Source organism: Pelophylax lessonae, assembly GCF_965119305.1.
Source record: "Pelophylax lessonae genome assembly, chromosome: 6".
In the NCBI taxonomy this organism is placed as follows: Eukaryota; Metazoa; Chordata; class Amphibia; order Anura; family Ranidae; genus Pelophylax; species Pelophylax lessonae.
The window spans coordinates 32,441,284-32,459,628 of NC_138773.1; the positions used below are offsets into that span (position 1 = coordinate 32,441,284).

The window sequence follows — 18,345 nt, forward strand, 5'->3', positions numbered from 1 at the left end:
CTCTTTCTGGCCGACCTCATATCAACGTCCACTGCTAAGGTAAGTCAGGCCGGGTGGAAGAAGGCACGGAGCTCAGCAGGGATGCGACCTCAGCCGGCCATGTCCAGACCAAGCCCCTGTTTATCAATTTTATCCTTGCCTAGTTACCAACCATATCGGATGACAATATATTTAGTTAGCCCTTACTACCTGGTTTTGTGCCTATTTTCTTGCTATATCAAAGAAAACAGGGACCAAACCAGGTAGTAAGGGCTAACTTAATATATTGTTATCCCATATACACTGCTCAAAAAAATTAAAGGAACACTTTTTAATACAATTAGTACAGCATTAAGTCAATTCATCTCCGGGGATATTGATCTGGTCAGTTAAGTAGCAGAGGGGGTTGTTAATCAGTTTCAGCTGCTTTTGTGTTAATGGAACAGGTGCACTAGATGGGCAACAATGAGACAACTGTCCCCAAAACAGGAATGGTTTTACAGATGGAGGCCACTGAAATCTGTTTTCCCTACTCATTTTTTCTGACTGTTTTTCACTAGTTTTGCATTTGGCTAGGGTCAGTGTCACTACTGGTAGCACCCTATAGAGGTTGCACAGGCAGTTCAACTCCTTCAGGATGCAACGTCAATATGTGCCATTGCCATAAGGTCTCAAGAGCATGGATGAGATTTCAGGAGACAGGCAGTTAATCTAGGAGAGGTGGAAGGGGCCGTAGAAAGTCCCATCAGCAGGACCGGTATCTGCTTCTTTGTGCAAGGAGGAACAGGATGAGCACTGCCAGAGCCCTACAAAATGATCTCCAGCAGCCACTGGTGTGACTGTCTCTGACCAAACAATCAGAAACAGAGTTCATGAGGGTGGCCTGAGGGCCCCACATCCTCTAGTGGGCCCTGTGCTCACTGCCCAGCACTGTAGAGCTCGATTGGCATTTGCCATTGAACACCAGAATTGGCAGGTCTGCCATGGCGCCCTGTGCTTTTCACAGATGAGAGCAGGTTCACCCTGAGCACATGTGACAGCCGTGAAAGGGTCTGGAGAAGCGGTGAAGAACGTTATGCTGCCTGTAACATCGTTCAGCATGACCGGTTTGGTGGTGGGTCAGTGATGGTCTGGGGAGACATATCCATGGAGGAACGCACAGACCTCTACAGGCTAGACAATGGCACCCTGACTGCCTATAGGAATTGGGATGAAATCTGTTATATTCTCCGTGTTGTGAGAGACACAGGACTCTGATCTGGAACAATGGATGTTTATTCAGGACTCACTGTACACTCCAACATGCATTACAGGACAGCTCTGTATATCAATGCATCTCTTACATGTCTCTAAGATGGCCACTCTGCCCCTTGACCCTTGTCATCACTCCTGGGTGGAGCCAGCCTTAAAGTAACAGTACATGTGAAAACAAATTCCTTGAGCCCATTGTTAGACCCTACGCTGGTGCAGTGGGTTCTGGGTTTCTCCTGGTGCGCAACAATGCCTGGCCTTATGTGGCGAGAATATGCAGCCAGTTCCTGGAGGATGAAGGAATTGATACCATTGAATGGCCCCCACGTTCGCCTGACCTAAATCCAATAGAACACCTCTGGAACATTATGTTTCGGTCCATCTGATCAGCGGTGGGAAGCAGAGGCTGTGTGAATGCTTCAATCTCCATGTGATGCTGTGCTTTGGGTCGTGCTGCGCTGCCCCTGGGTGTCCTCACTCCCAGTCTCAGGCTTGTATCACTGGTATGGTCTCCGGCTGGCAGGTGCACATCCAGACAGAGGTTCTTTCTCTCTAACGCTCTCAGTGCCATGACGAAGAACTTTCCTGGGCAAACAATCTGCATAGAAGTCTATGGGCTTGCTTTACTTTAGCTCTCTCCTATTGGCTGAAGGAGAATAATGCAGCATAACTTCAGTAGCTCAGTAGAGGGAGAGAAGAATAAATGGCAATGTCTCCTTCTCCATATTGCTGTAACCCAGCACCTGACTACTTATGAATATTTTATCCAGCTTGAAACGATGTGACTATGTACAGTATATACCATATGTTGCTGAATCCCATGGAAGCTGGAAATCACTGAAGTAGATACTGCTACTTCAGTGATCTTAACTAGCTTCTGTGTTTGTGCTGAGAGACTGGCCTGATGCATTCTAAATACAGAAGGATAAATGCTCGGCACAGGCGCCATTAAAAGAAGGCTTTGCATTCTCTGAGAAGTACAAGCATAAAGTCAATGATTACATGGCGCTCTCTGATGTTGGTGGGTGGCATACCATGAGGTAAAGAGGTAAAAATATAGAAAGTAAAAAATGGGTAGAAACATATAAAAAAGGATGCGGTGGAAGGGGGGGAGGGGCCCACAAAAAGCGTCTGCCAGCTGGAGCAAGGAGAGGCTCGGAGGGAAAGATGGGCGTTGCTAGCTTTCGGAGCATCCGTGCTCCTTAATTAGTCGGTCTGCACCCCTCCTTTCTGCAACGGTATCCAGGACAAGAAGATGGATGATCCCATTCACCTACCGTACCGGCCTTTTCTTACCTAAGAGTAAGTCACTATGTGTTTTTTGTATTAATAAACCTTATGCTTCACTAAGCTGGCGTTGCTTTCTTTCTGTTTATTTGCATTCTGTGAGGCTGGGTTCACATTGGTGCGAATTGGATGCGAGTTTCCCCGCATCCAATTCGCATGTCAGGAGACTGTGACCGGCTCTCAATGGAGCTGGTTCACACAGCTCCGGGACAGCTTCTTCTGGCCCATTGCAGGTCTGAATTCAGCCAAAAATTCGGACCGTATTCAGACCTGAAACGGTGAACGGGATGCACTGGACCTCCTGCTGTGAGCCACACCGCAATACAATGTGAACTCAGCCTGAATGGATGAGGTGGAGAGCGTAATGTCACCACCCCATCTCTGCACCTCGTTCAGTGCCAAGCAGCCAATAACCTTTGACTGCAATGCAGCAGGCCATCCACTAAGCATGGGACAGAGGCGTAACTAGAACCTTCAGGGCCCCGATGCAAGAAACCATGAAGGGCCCCCCAGACCCCTGGCCGGGGCCCTTCCCTTCAAGCCCGGGGCTCTTCCCACTAATCCTGGGGCTCTTTACTCTCGTTGCATGGCCTTTTATTATGGTCCCGCAGCAGGATCCTTTCACAAGTTCTGCAGTGGGCCCCCTTCCTGCAATCTTGGGGCCTCCCCACAGTGGAGCAATGCAAGGGCCCGGTTGCAAGTGTGACCTTTGAGATCCTGGAAGTTCACCCACTGTTTTGCTACCGGGCCCCCTGGAGCATGGGGCCCGGTAGCAATTGCAACCCCTGCAACCCCTGTAGTTACGCCTCTGGCATGGGACCTAAAAGTGGAGATCACTGGAGTAGTGGCATCTACAGTACTTCAGTAATTTTCAGCTTCCAGGGGCTTTAACCAGGTATGGTATATACGTTGTTACATCTGTCCATACCTGGCATCTTATAGTGCAGCACTGCCCCCTTGAGGACTGCTGGATAATACAGTCTCAGATCCCCCTAGGTTACCAGTAGCAACTGCAGCATGCACAATTTAACTCTTTTCTTCCTGGCTCAGTCTAGGGGTTGTAGTTGTTTTTGTGGTTTTATTTTAAATAGGGATGGGAGAAGGGATAGAGTGGGATACTCCAGAATTGAACTATTCACAAAGGATGAGGACTCCTATCTGTAGATGCAGCCAGGCTGATGGTTCACCTTGCCACCAGAGGAACTTTAAGATTAAGACTTGCTTGAGTAATTATCTTCAGGGTATTCGCCTAGCACCCCCTTTCACTCCACCAGCTGGCACCCGTCCTCTGACTATGTCACTCCGGGGTGGCCCCCACTCAGGTCAGGCCCTTAGACACGATCCCCTGTACTCACGATACTGTTTTTTTTCAGGGTCTCCAGTGTCTCAACACCTCCAGTCAGTTGTCCTGGACTTCTGGGTTCAGCTCCTTCCTTCTGGTCCACCAGGCCTGTGACCACACACCAACAGCTACAGAAGAGGAGGCAGCCACCACCTTCCTTCCGGGACTCTGCTCACCAGCCAAAGACCCTGAGAACAGGTACAAAAGCTCCTGGCTTTTATACCACACCCCAGAATGCACCCAGACAACCAGTCTGTGTCAATCACTGAGGCTGTATCAAAACCTGTGTACCTATTGGCCTGGTTTCCTCCACTGTCCAACATGCCTCCCTATTGGACCAGTGTGAAACACTCCCTAGGCCAGAAGACTCACACACTGAGCACCATGAGCAGACCTAACTCACAGATCCTGCTCTCTGTTAAGCAGAGAGAATATAGAAATTGCCTGCTGCTCCTCTGATAGGCAGACAGAGCCAAAAACTATACTCTCTCTCTAGCACCTACCTAGGAGGGTGCTACAAAGGCAATATTATTATTCTGATATTACTTTAGCTGCAAAAATGTCTTACACCAAAACAAACCTTTGTCCTAACCTTCCAATCTCAACATATTCTGGTGCCAATGTGGCGTATGTTAGGTATCTACCCCTGAATGCATTTCTGTATATTCTTCCTTCTCAATACACATGAGTCACATGACATTGCATTCAATCACTGTATACAGTATAGAAAAGAGTACTGGGGGAGCGAAGGGAAGAATATGTTATTATAGCAATAATTGAGGAAGTTACATATTACGTTTTATATTCTTTGCAGATGCACATCAGACTGAGGAGGAGGAAGGGGTGGTGGGGGAGGGGCAGGGGTGGAAGGAGTTATTGAGGTTATCATATGATGTCATTGAATTCTTTTGGATTATTGCCAAATAACATATGGCATGTAGGTGTGATTAACATACACACACGGCTATATATAAGTATATATATATATAGGGAGAAGGGGAAATAAGTGCATCCATTGGCCAGGCAGGTGAGGACAGGTGAGTGATGGTAGACACAGACAGGGACAGGGTTATTCTAATATATAGGAGGACATACATAGGGCGATATTAGGATTCACAGAGAACTTCTGAGACCATATAAGCCCCTGGTGCCCAAACTGCAGCTTAGAGAGGAGGGGGGGGGCACATTTGGCCCTCAGAGCCTCTTTCCTTACCGGCAGTCTCTGATCATCTCCTATACCTTGTCTGCAGTCCCCTACTATCTACTGTTACATGCCTGCAGTCTCTGACCGTCCTCTGTTATGTCTGCAGTGCAGTTTCTGACCATCCCCTGTTGTATGCTCGTAGTCTTTGACCATCTCCTGTTGTATGTACCAGTCTCTGACTATTTTTTGTTTCATGTCTGCAGTTTCCGACATCCTTTTGTACATGTCTGCAGTCTCTGACCATCTTCTGTAGTATTTCTGCAGTCTCTGATCATCTCCAGTTGCATGCTTGTAGCTGTTAACTATCTTCTGTTGCATGTCCCCAGTCTCTGACCAACTCTTGTTGCATGTCTGCAGTCTCTGACTATAACTTGTTGCATGTCTGCAGTCTCTGACCATCACTTGTTGCATGTCTGCAGTCTCTGACCATCACTTGTTGCATGTCTGCAGTCTCTGACTATAACTTGTTGCATGGCTGCAGTCTCTGACCATCACTTGTTGCATGACTGCAGTCTCTGATGATCGTTTGTTTCATGTTTACAGTCTCTAACCATCTCTGTTTGCATGTCTGCAGTCTCTGACCATCTCCTCTACCATGTCTGAAGTCTCTGACAATCTCATGTACTGTGCTGCCAAACTCTGACCATCTCCTGTTGTATGCCTGTAGTTTTTGACCATCTCTTGTTGCATCTCCCCAGTCTCTGACCATCTCTTGTACCATGTCTGCAGTCTCTCACTATCTCCAGCAGTGTTTCTGCAATCTCTCAATATCTCCAGTTACATGCTTATAGCTGTTACCCATCTTTTGTTGCATGTCCCCAGTCTCTGACCGCCTCTTGTTGCATGCCTGCAGTCTCTGATTATCTCTTGTTGTATGTGTGTAGTCTCTGTCCATCTCCTGTACCATGTGTGCAGTCTCTGTCCATCTCCTGTACCATGTGTGCAGTCTCTGTCCATCTCCTGTACCATGTGTGCTGTCTCTGTCCATCTCCTGTACCAAGTGTGCAGTCTCTGTCCATCTCCTGTACCAAGTGTGCAGTCTCTGTCCATCTCCTGTTATATGCCTGTATTTTTTGACCATCTATTGTTGCATGTCTGCAGTCTCTGACCAACTCTTGTTGCATGTCTGCAGTCTCTAACCATCACTTGTTTTAAGTCTGTAGTCTCTGATGATCTTTTGTTTCATGTCTGCAGTCTCTAACCATCTCCGTTTGCATGTCTGCAGTCTTTGACCATCTCCTGTATCATTTCTGCAGTCTCTGGCCATTATTATTTTGTTATTATTATACAGGATTTATAAAGCAACTACAGTTTGCACAGCACTTAAAGCGGAGTTCCACCCTGGATTTTTTTTTTTTAATACCCCCGGGACAGTCAGGGCTAGTGCATTCCACAATGGCTAGCCTCTGATCTGTCCCGGGTTGCACTTACCTGCAAGACGAAATACTTACCTTGCAAACGTCTTGTCCAGCGCTGCCATCTCAGATGTGGGCAGCTTGAAGCCAGCGCGTCCTCTTCGGCGTCTTCTTCCGCCTTCTTTGGTCCCACGATGCTCTGCGCCGGCCCCGACGTCACTTCCGGGTCGCGCGCGTCACCCCTCCACAGCTTCTGGGCATGCCCAGAAGCTGTTTAGAAGGGGATGACGCGCGCGACCCGGAACTGACGTCGGGGCCGGTGCAGGCGCAATGATTCCTGGGAGCTATGACGTCCAGCTCCCAGGAATCATTGCAGAGCCAGGAAGTGACGACGGGCCGCGGCCGAGGAAGGAGGAAGAAGGAAGTAAGGTAAGTATATTTTCTTCACTACGAGGTAAGTAAAAAAAAAAAAAATATGCGATTATCCATTTCTTTTTCAGGTGACCCGGAGCGAGAAGATGGAGGTAAGTATAAAAATAGGGTGGAACTCCACTTTAACAATATAAAAGGGGATGGTACGATTACAATACAGTTTAATACAGAAGGAATTAGAGGGCCCTGCTCAGGGAGCTTACAATCTAATGGTAGGGGGAAGTGCTACAAAAGATAATATCTGCAGGAGACGATCTGAAGGAGATGGCCCAAGTACAGATCTTAGGTGGAGGTGGGGTAGGTCTAAATTTGTTTAAGGATCGCCTAAAGGTGGACAGGGTAAGAGTTAACCATACATTCTGGGGTAGGGAGTTCCAGAGGATGAGAGATTCTGGAGAATTCCAGGAGATGAGTATGGGAGGAGGTGACAAGGGAGCTGCAGAGCAGGAGTTCTTGGGAGGAACAGAGAGGATGTTTTGGGCGATATCTGCAGATGAGATTGCTGATGTTATGGATGGCTTTATACGTTGTGCTTAGTATTTTGAACTTAATACGTTGGGGTAGTGGAAGCAGCAGTCATGGATTGGTTAGTAAGGTGTAAAAGTTTGGCAGCAGCACCATCTCTTGTTGCATATCTGCAGTCTCTGATCATCTTCTGTAGTACATCTCTAGTCTCTGACAATCTCCTATTGCTTGTATGCAATGTCTGAATATCTCTTATTGCATGTCTGGAGCCTCTGACCATCTCCTATACCAGTCTGCAGTCTCTGACCATCTCCTATACCAGTCTGCAGTCTCTGACCATCTCCTATACCAGTCTGCAGTCTCTGACCATCTCCTGTAGTATGTCTTCAGTCTCTGACCATCTCTTGCTGCTTGTCCCCAATCTCTGACCATCTCCTGTAGTGTGTCTGTAGTCTCTGACCATCTCTTGTTGCATGTCCCCAGTCTCTGACCATCTCCTATAATATGTCTGCAGTCTCTGATCATCTCCTGTAGTATGTCTGCAGTCTCTGATCATCTTCTGTAGTATGTCTGCAGTCTCTGATCATCTTCTGTAGTATGTCTGCAGTCTCTGACCATCTCCTGTAGTGTGTCTTCAGTCTCTGACCATCTCCTGTAGTATGTCTGCAGTCTCTGATCATCTCCTGTAGTATGTCTGTAGTCTCTGATCATCTTCTGTAGTATGTCTGCAGTCTCTGATCATCTTCTGTAGTATGTCTGCAGTCTCTGACCATCTCCTGTCATATGTCTGCAGTCTCTGATCATCTCCTGTAGTATGTCTGCAGTCTCTGACCATCTCCTGTCATATGTCTGCAGTCTCTGATCATCTTCTGTAGTATGTCTGCAGTCTCTGATCATCTCCTGTAGTATGTCTGCAGTCTCTGACAAGTTTCTGTAGCATTGCATTCTCTGAATATTATGTGCATCCCTCTGGTGATGTCAGTGGCTACACTTAAAGAGGAATTCCAGCCATTTGCAGAAAAGCTAAAAGTCTGCTGCTACAAATGCTGCAGCTGCTGATTTTTTGAACAAGTAGTTACCAGCCTTGGGATCCGGCTCTGTTATCATCTGGGTAGGTTCTTTGCCAGTCTTTGGGTCCCTGGCGCTGCCATCTTGAGTGTGGGAAGCCGGCTGTGACTTCCTACTGGCTCACAGCCTGCTCTCCACTGCGCATGAGCACGTCACGCTGTGCGTGTGACAGATGACTCATTGCAGGGAAATAACATTGTTTCATGAATCATTAGCAAGCTAAGAGTAATTTTTTTCATGTTTACTTTATAATATTTTCTAAATAACTTTCACATTTTACAAATTTGTTGTAACACAAATCTGAATTTGCGAAGTCTTTCCCAAGGGGTTGTCTGTACTTCACTACAATGACTACAGGGAAATAATCCTACCAGTAAGACACTTCTATTCCTAGGGTGACAACGCTCACCCACATACCGCACCTATGGAGGAGCAGCATTGTCACTCTAGCTGTCGGGCAGAAGATACTGTAAATCCACTACCATGGGCATCCACAGGTAGGGGCAAGGGGGCAAAATGCCCCCCCCCCCGGAATCTCAACTCCCCCTTTTAAGTGGTTGATAAGCTACTTTACCATCCTGTCTGGTCTGTTTAATAATCCTGTGTGTCTGTGTTTTAAAAAAATAAGCCGTTCTTTACCAGTTTTTAGAGGGCCGAGCGCCGCTCACGTGACCCGTCAGCTCTCTCCTCTCCCTGTCTGACAGCTGCCTGCAGCAGGCGGGGCTGAGGATTCCTCACTGACGTCAGTCGGGAGGGGAAGAGGAGGGGAGGGGGAGAGGAGGAGAGAGGCGGCGGGTCACGTGAGCGGCGCTCTGAAAACTCGTAAAGAACGGCTTATTTTTATAAAACACAGACACAGGGGCACACAGGATTATTAAACAGACTGTAGCCAGGATATGAAACTTTAAATGAAACTGCAGCAGCAGGAGGGGCACTGACACAGGAGCAGACAGGCAGGGAGGGAGGGGGGAGAGAGGACAGAGGAGGACAGATGAGCTGCGGATGACGGAGGCACATAAACTGACCACGGTGTCAGGGCTCTGAGCCATGGTATACCGTGGTCAGTTTACAGAGGGGCGGACATAGCCAGGCAGGATCAGCCAGGTATTTTAGGTGATAGAAGGGGCCAAATTACACAGCACAAGCACTGTGCATACCTCTAACATGCTTTAAGACAGGGATATGCAAACTGTGGCCCTCCAGCTGTTGCAGAACTACAACTGGAGGGCCACAGTTTGCATATCCCTGCTTTAAGGGAACAGGATTTTTTAGGCTAACAAATGCTTTTTAAAATAAATGCTGCTGTTTGCTTTTTAAAAATAAATACTCAAAATACATATAATAACTAAGCCCCTCCCCTTCATGACATCATGGCATTGCTGAAAAGGGGCGGAGCATGGGTGATCTTAAAATGATGCCCCCCCCCTGAGAAAAATTCTGCGGATGACCATGTCCACTACTGCTCATGCTTACTACCCAAGGAACCTTAAGAAACCGCTGAAGGAACCTTAGGGTCCCAAAGAAAGTTGGTGCTTCATTTCTTATTTTTATTGGTCAGTGTAGTGTCCCATGCTATTGATAATCTTTGCTCCCAAGTTTCTGTCTTAGCTCAGTGACCTTGGTGCTGGAACTACACATATACTATCAGGCAGAAGATAAACCCACTAAAGTATAACAACACCGTGAAGCTGGAAATTGATCTGGAATGTCTGTAAGGGGTCTGCTGCTGTATCTGGGACCCCTAACCCTCACCTCCGTACCTGTTTTGCAATAAAACTTTAAAAAGACAAAAAGTGAGTGGCGCCCAATAGCCCTTCTCGGTCCCCTCCTATTTTGGCCATGGACTCAGCCCTGGGGTGAAATGCTAGCCTGTCCCTGCCTCTGGGGGTGCCATCCTGCCTTTGAGGTGTCAGAGGGGAGCTACAGGTTGTACTCCCAGTGATGGTCTGTATTGTTGTATAAATTATGGTTTTGGTTTGCAGTAAATTGTATTAATATAACACAAATCTTCTAGGTGATAGCTGCAAAAATCAAGATGCTGACCCTCCTGTGTGTGTGCTTCCTGCTGGGCTCCACAGCGGCATCAAAAGGTGAGTATGGGTTATTACAGCACCCTATACATCTATTGTACTAGTGGATGATGATTGATGTTGGTGATTGGTTAACCACTTGCCAACCGCCCGCCACATTTATACTGCGGCAGGCAGGCTCAGGTGCGCCAATTGCCGTACCTGTATGGCGATCGACGAGAATGCTCCCGGGGACGAGTGCGCACCGCCGCAGGCACGCTCTGGCCCCTACTAGGCAGAGGGAATGCCGATCCATGGGACCGGCGACACCAATTGCCACCCGGGAGCCCGCGATCGCTCCCCGCTGAGAGAGAAGAACGGTCGGCTGTTGTAAACACAGCTGACCGCTGTTCTCTCCGAAATGATCACAGAGCGCCTGTGATCCTTCTATATAGGATCACAGATCTCTGTTTTTATTTCACAAGTCCCTCCCCCATACAGTTAGTAAACACTCCCCTAGGCTTACACTTAACCTTTTGATCACCCCTAGGTTAACCCCTTCCCTGCCAGTGTCATTATTACAGTAACAGTGCATATTTTTAGCACTGATTACTGTAGTAATGTCACTGTTCCCCCCAAAAGTGTCAAAAATGTCAGTTAGGGGTCCGATCTGTCCCGCCGGAATGTCGCAGTCCTGCTACAAATCGCAGATCGCCGACATTACTAGTAAACAAAAAATAAAAAACAAAAATGACATAAATCTTTCACATAGTTTGTACACGATAACTTTTGCGCAAACCAATCAAAATACGCTTATTGGGACTTTAAAAACAGGTGTGTATGCATGGGGACTTATTGCAGGGATGCTGGGAATCCCTCATAATAAGAATGGTACAGAGCAAGGAAGTCACCAGCTAACTCTCAGAGGAAACCATCAAGTGTTTTACTCTCCAGCATCCACCGAACACTAAAATAACTTTTTTGGGTGGACCGACCCTAGAAGTTCCAACCTCAAATCTCAAATTTTTTTATTAAATGCTCATTTTGTTAAGCTGTACCTATTTTAAGTTGCTTTCACATCAATCTCGCTGAACTATAGTAAATACACGCTCACATACAATATACACGTTTCCTGTAGGAGACCCTGCTTGTCTAACCGCTCTCTTCTCTTGCACCCTTGTAGTTCAGTCCCGGCTCTCTTCCTACACTGGAGAATTTGGAGCTGGTGGAGGTAATATCTTCTCCTACTCTTCGGATCAACTGAATGGGCAAATAACAGGCTTTCGCATCAGGGAGAATCCTAGCCATGTGCTTGGGTAAGATCCTTCAGAGTCAGATTATCTCTTTTCTACCACACCAACATCTTCAGCACTTATTTAGGTATACACATAGAGTACAAATCTGTAATATAAATCCCTGTCAGGTGACTTTGCCTAGCTGAGATGAGGTCATCAGTCTGCTGCAGGCAGGGGGAAATATTTCCTTAGTCTCTTCTGCCCTACTGACCGAACTGCAACATTGGAACTTTGTAGCAAGACATTTGTGAACACAGAACTGCACATATGCACCAGGATTTACATGACCGTGTCATCTCTAAGCTGGTATCTCCAGGCAATAGATAGTGACCCTGGATAATTCCTGAACAAAGATGGCACCAACCTTCTGGAGAAAACAGCAGATGAAAGCATTGATGGGAGAGTACTGGGATCTCTGTGAGAGGAATTCTTGTAAGATATATTACTGAGCAGGCATCAGGGGCTGACTGGCAACTTTCAGCCCAGGGGGCAAGTACAAACCAGAGGCCCTTGGTGGAAAAAACTCGGTCCCCCTCCCACTCTACCTTTTCCTGGCCTCCTCCTGACCCCCATTCCAGGCTGAAGCTCCGATCCAGGTACTTTCTACTCACCGGCTAAATCAGGGTTCCCAACCTGGCTAGCAGGGGGCGGTTGGGGGGAAGCTGGTGTAGCTCGGTTGGGGCTGGCTGGTGGAGAAGAGTCTCCAGTGGGGCATGGAACCGGTCTCTGCTCAGACACAGTTTACACCATCCATGCTGGGGGGAGGCCTGTGCTCTGTCCTTGTCTTCAACCCACACTTAATTGGTCAGCAGCAGGGACTTTTTATTTCTCTCCACCAGGAATCCCTTAAGGCATGTCTGTGGCAGAAGAGGTGCAGCCTTTTAACAGGGCATCAGAGGGGCCCAGGGGGCAATTTCCCCCCTGCCCCCGTCCTCCCCTGGCAGGCATGCACTTAACATGGAAAAGTTGGATAGAAGGGATTTAGCACTTAACATTTGGAGAAGTTGGATAGGAGAAGGGATTTAGTAGGATACTCCAAATTAACTATTCACAAGCGAGGACAACTTCTTAAAAGGACCGTGTAGCAGATGTTCAATAGCACTATGCAGCAGGCTGTACAGTACAAAGCAAATCCCTTTGTAGTAGAAGGAATCTAACGGACTTTGCTTCTTCAAGACACTAGCCAGTGTCTCCTTTAGCTTACTCCCAGTATGCTGACCTCTAGCAAAAAGAGGGGGATAATAGCAAAAACAGTCTCTAGGATCCCATTAGGGGGTCTGTACCCACAAGGCCCTGACCGCAGGTCACCCTCCTCCATGATACCAGACAGGATCCGTGGACATCCTTCCTCAGTCAGCTTGCAAGAGAACCATGGGTTTCAGCTTCAGTGTTTCAGGCCCTCAGGTCTCCCACCTGAGACCGCATGGCTGCCTCCTGGACCTGTCTCTTTAGAGGAAGAACTGGCCCCAAGCCCATTTGCTCTTCAGATATAAATACAGTCACCCAGCATGCCTTGGGGCACACCCCCTTCTAATTGGCAAGGGCTGTATAAACATCCTATGCTCCCATCTGCCAGATTTCTACCCGCTATCCAGTATACTCCATTGCTACTGGATCAGTGTGAAACATCAAAACAGCATGAGCGGCACATTAGCACACAGAGCAACCTCTGCTAAACCATCACAGCTCTCTGTTAAGCAGAGAGCACATAAATTTGCCTGGCTGTCTGCCTGTGAAGCAGAGAAACCAAAAACGATATACACCCACTCTAGCACCTACCTAGGAGAGCGCTACAAAAGTATTAAAATACTGCTGATTCTTTCTTCTCATCTCTTCATATTGTTCTCTCCAGGATCCAGCTCCAGTATGGTGGCATCTGGAGTACCTATTATGGAAGCACCTCTGGTACCCTTTTCGAGGTCCTGCTGTACCGGGGTGAAAACATCACTCAGGTGTCTGGAAAAGTTGCTGCTTATGTGAATGAACTGGTGTTCGTGACAAGCCGTGGAAGGATATTTAAATTTGGCCAACCATCAGGCACAAGCTTCAATGATTTTCCTCTGTTTGAGGGCACCGTACTGCGCTACATCAGCGGGCGATACAACACCGCAGTACTGACCAGCATCGGCTTCCACTGGGGCGTCCAACCCGGCTGCTACTACTGTAAAGATGGCTCCAAGTGACCTCAGGAAATGAGGAGAGAAAACCAGAGCCAACCAGAAGGCTAGACTCCTTTGGCCTCTTGGCTTTTTTTTACTTTCTACCTTTCCAACATTCCCTTCCACTGAAATAATAAAGTTTTGAAATATTTTTCTGTGCTCTGTTTTGTCTATAGAACTTGTTAAATAGCTATTACCAAATGGGATATGTCCAAAAAGTACACCATTTAACCACTTAATCCCCGGACGATTTTACCCCCTTCCTGACCAGGGCCTATTTTGCGATTCGGCACTGCGTGACTTTAACGGACAATTGCGCGTTTGTGCGACGCTGTACCTAAACGAAATTGATGTCCTTTTTTTCCCACAAACAGAGCTTTCTTTTGGTGGTATTTGATCCCCTGTGCGATTTTTTGATCATGCGCTATAAACAAAAAAAGAGCGTCAATTTTGCAAAAATAACAATATTTTTCACATTTTTTTATATGAAATTCCCCAAAAAAAAAAAATATGTAAAAATCTAAATTTTTTAACATTTTCGGCCAATTTGTTTTATGCTGCATATGTTTGGCGGCGATCTGCGATTTTTTTTTCGGGACTGCGACATTGCGGCGGACAGATCGGACCCTTGACTGACATTTTTGACACTTTTGGGGTTACCAGTGACATTACTGCAGTAATCAGTGCTATACATATGCACTGTTACTGTAAAAATGACACTGGCAGTGAAGGAGTTAACTGTATTGGAGAGGGAGGGGTTAAGTGTGTCCTAGGGGCGTGCTTCTAACTGTGATTGGCTGTGGCTACTAGTGTAAGAACAGAGATCAACGGTCCTACATAGTAGAGCCGTCTGATCTCCATTCTTACACAGGGGAGAATGACAGGCGGCTTTGTTTACATCAGCCGCCTGCCTTTCTTCCGGTGTAACGGACAATCGCGAGTGCCCGGCGGACATCGGGTCCTCCGGGCACACGCGCGGGGCGGTACGTGACCGCACGGGAGCGCGCCACCGGCGGTGCGCTCTCGCTCCCTAGAAGCCTCACAGGCTAGCGACGTAGTACTACGTCGCTTTGCCTGTGAGGGGCTGACCGCCGCAGTAAATAGTCGTGCGGTGGTCGGCAAGTGGTTAAACTAGTTATGTATTTATTAAACTGGTATTTTACACAGAGCACTCACGCTCAGTTACACTAAGCCAGCATTTCTCAACTTTTGTACCATGAAGGAACCCCTGAAATAATGTTCAGGTCTCAGGAAACCCCTTATAAAAAAATATTATCTTTACAAGTCATTGATCACTGACGCTGGTGTTCTCCGTACTTTGGTGTTCAGTGGAAAGAATATCCCCCCCTTTACAGAAACATCACCGGTGGTCAATGAGAAATGTTTCCTTTATACTGGAGGTCAGTGAAAAGAACATCCTTTTACCCTGGTGGCTATTGGTTAGAAAGGGGGAAGCATGGAGATAGATGCACAGCATTAGGCGGAAGGCTGGACATGACTGGGTTTGCAGGACAGGTTGCTACCCAGTGGGGGTTAATTAATTTAAGTAAACAGGTTAGATAGGTGATTGGTCGTTAGGAAGGTGGGGCAGGGTGGGGCAGGGTGTGACAAGGTGGGGTCAGTGGGGGAATAATTTGAGGGTGGTCCCAAGGGTCCGGTCAGTTGCAACCTGGACAGCAAAGGAAAAACTTCTCTGCCCTCATTGCTAGTACATAATGGCGGACTTGGATACCATGCTTGCTCAGATCAGGAGTGCAGCCATGGCCCATGGCCCACAATGGCTGCAATCTAGGATGAATGACTTGATTCAGGGGTCGGGGCAGGTACCAGCCTCACCTGCCCCAATTTTACAACGGCCTAGGAGGTCAAGGCCTCCTGAGCGCTTCAGCCCTGAGACGGCCCCTAGGGTCCGCCGCCGCCTAGGGAGCCCCCCTAGGGACCCTTCAACCTCGGCCACTGGCGGGAAGCCCCCCACTGGTGCTGCTGGCGTTGGAAGGAATCCTCGACCTTGGCGGGGCCCCGGCAAACAGAGCGCGACCTCCTCCCGCGCCATTGCCTCCTCACCTGCGGTTCCGGACGTTGCGACCGGCTCCCCGGGTCCTTCCAGTGGGAGTGGGGTTCTGCGAGGGAGTCGAGTGCGGGGTCCGGGTGCGGGCCTCCCCCCAGGTGCGGCCGTGACCTCTCGAGGAAGAAGCCGAGGTACCAGGAGCTTTCCCAGCGTCCCCTCGCCAGTTCCGGACCAGCTTGCGGCGCCCGCCGCTGTCCCGTTGCTGCGGGGCGTTCGGCAGGATCAGGAAGAATCGGTGGATGGCGGTGCTCCGGCGGAGGCGCCCGGCGATGACGTCACCGGTCAGCGTCGGAGGTACGGAGGCCTTCTAGGTCCAAGTAGAGAGGAGGCGCTCGATGATGACGTCAGTCAGCGGCGACCCAGCTACGGAGGCCATCCAGGTCCAACAAGAGTGGCAGCTCACAGCGATGACGTCATCGGTCTGCACGGAGGCGGCCATGGCTCTCCGGGTCCCAGCCGAGGATCACACTTGGCTGACAGCGGGGAGCGCTCTGAAGGAGAATTGTCGGGGACAGATGAAGATGACCGGCCGGACATCGGGGCGGCTCCGCAGACTGGACACGGACGAACGGCTGAACGGGGTCCTTCACCGGGTCAGCCAGGTAAGTCAGTCTCTTTTTACTCTCCTTCTTCTTTGTGTCTTTCTTCCTCCTTGCCGGGCTATTCTCCTTCTGCTGCTTTGGGTGGGACTGCCTCTCTATATTCGTCTGGGACTTCTGGTGTTCTTGCTGTCCCTGCGCCCTCCGCCCTGTCTCCTGTGTCTGGTATGTCCAATGTGGGTTTTGAGGGGCCCTCTCTTCCGGCACCCGGGGTGGTGATCCAGAATAGTGTTGGGGGGGCATCTGTGGCAGGGGGTCCAGGTACATCGTTAGTCCCGGATGGGGGGCTGGGGGGCGTGTCGTTACTGCATAATTTTTTGGCCGGATTTAAGGATTTATTGTCCAGGTGTGAGCCGGCTTTACCGGCTCCACCCGTGGGTGCGCCTGTCCATGCTTGGGCAGCGGCGGCAGGGGGGGGTACGGTCGCGGCTGGACTTACTACTGAACCTAGGACTACGGTTCCAGTTGCAGTCGCTGAGGTGAGTCCCGTCGCCACGGTATCGACGCCTGTGCCAGAGGTGACGTCAGTGAAAGCGGGGACTTCGGGGTCCACTGACGGGGACAAGGAGCTAGTGCGCCTGGCCGACTCGGCGAAATGCGAGGTGTATGTCTGCTTCGAGGGCCCGTTGGGTGCACATCTGAAAACGGAAGTGCGGGAAAAGATCTGGCGTGGTGAGTATGTGGAAATTTTTTCGCTTCTACCTTTGGAAAAGTTTAATCTGGATAGGGTCAAGCCGGACGAATCCAAAAAAGAAGAAGAAGAAAAACGTCGTTATCGTTTAATTCCGCGTTCATTTAACAACTGGTTACAGGCGTTTAGCATTCTGGCCAGTGTTATTGGCGAGAAGCAAAATGATCAGTGTTCCCCTCTGTTTTGCTATCTGGATTCGATCGGGGAAGCGTATCGGGTTTATGGTGGTACTGCTTGGCTACGCTATGACGAGCAATTTCGTCAGCGCAAGGCTGTCCGCCCGTCTTTGAGATGGGACCATAAGGATATCAGTCTATGGATGCGCCTTATGACCCAGGCGAGATCTACTAATCATCCCTTTCAGGGCGGGGTCGGAGGGGCTGCCTCCTCGTCCTCTCCGGCCGCAAAACGTAAGGGCCTCTGTTGGCAGTTCAATGAGGGCACTTGCAAGTTCGGGGCCTCCTGTCGCTTTGGAATGCTCCAATTGCGGGGGCTCTCACCCCTCTTCACGATGCTTCAAGCAAGGGGGTGGCAAGAATCCCGACGCTGGAAAAAGGGCGGACGCCGGTGAAAGTGGAAAGACTGGTCAAGTTCCTAAATAGATATCCTGACAGGGAGGCCGCTGGACTCTTGCTGTCGGGGTTTTCACAGGGTTTTCACATCCCCTGTACTTTGTCGGTGATACCCCCGCCTGGGGGAAATTTGAGTTCTGCGAACCTACATTCTTCTGTGGTTTCTGCGAAGCTTCAGAAAGAGGTTCGGTTGGGCAGAATGGCTGGCCCCTTTGCGTCCCCACCATTGCCTAATTTGGTTGTGTCCCCTTTGGGTGTGGTTCCAAAGAAGGAACCTAATCAGTTTAGGCTCATTCACCACCTTTCTTATCCTCCGGGTGGTTCGGTTAATGATGCTATTGCGGAGGATTTCTGTTCTGTTTCCTACGTTTCTTTTGATAAGGCAGTGGCCTGGGTTCGTCGTTTTGGGCGGGGGGCTCTGATGGCAAAGACGGACATTGAGGCTGCTTTCAGGTTGTTGCCGGTTCACGCAGACAGTTTGCATCTTTTGGGTTGCGTATGGCAAGGGCAATACTTTGTGGACCGGTGTCTCCCCATGGGTTGTGCCATTTCTTGTTCTCTGTTTGAGA

At 49.0% G+C, this 18,345-nt stretch overlaps 2 protein-coding genes across 2 annotated transcripts in view; both read left to right on the plus strand.

The window, feature by feature from the left end:
• The window catches only part of LOC309558518 (zymogen granule membrane protein 16-like), a gene marked incomplete at its 5' end in the record, with an annotated part of 322,172 nt that overhangs the window by 35,574 nt on the left and 268,253 nt on the right, over positions 1-18,345 (plus strand). The gene's annotated exons all lie outside the window — the stretch shown is intronic.
• On the plus strand, positions 10,402-13,870 carry LOC309559016 (zymogen granule membrane protein 16-like; the record flags this gene model as incomplete). Its single annotated transcript, XM_082262126.1, has 3 exons — positions 10,402-10,473; positions 11,576-11,708; positions 13,540-13,870. Exons 1-3 carry the CDS (start codon positions 10,419-10,421, stop codon positions 13,868-13,870), a joined length of 519 nt encoding a protein of 172 aa, XP_082118252.1. The 5' UTR covers positions 10,402-10,418.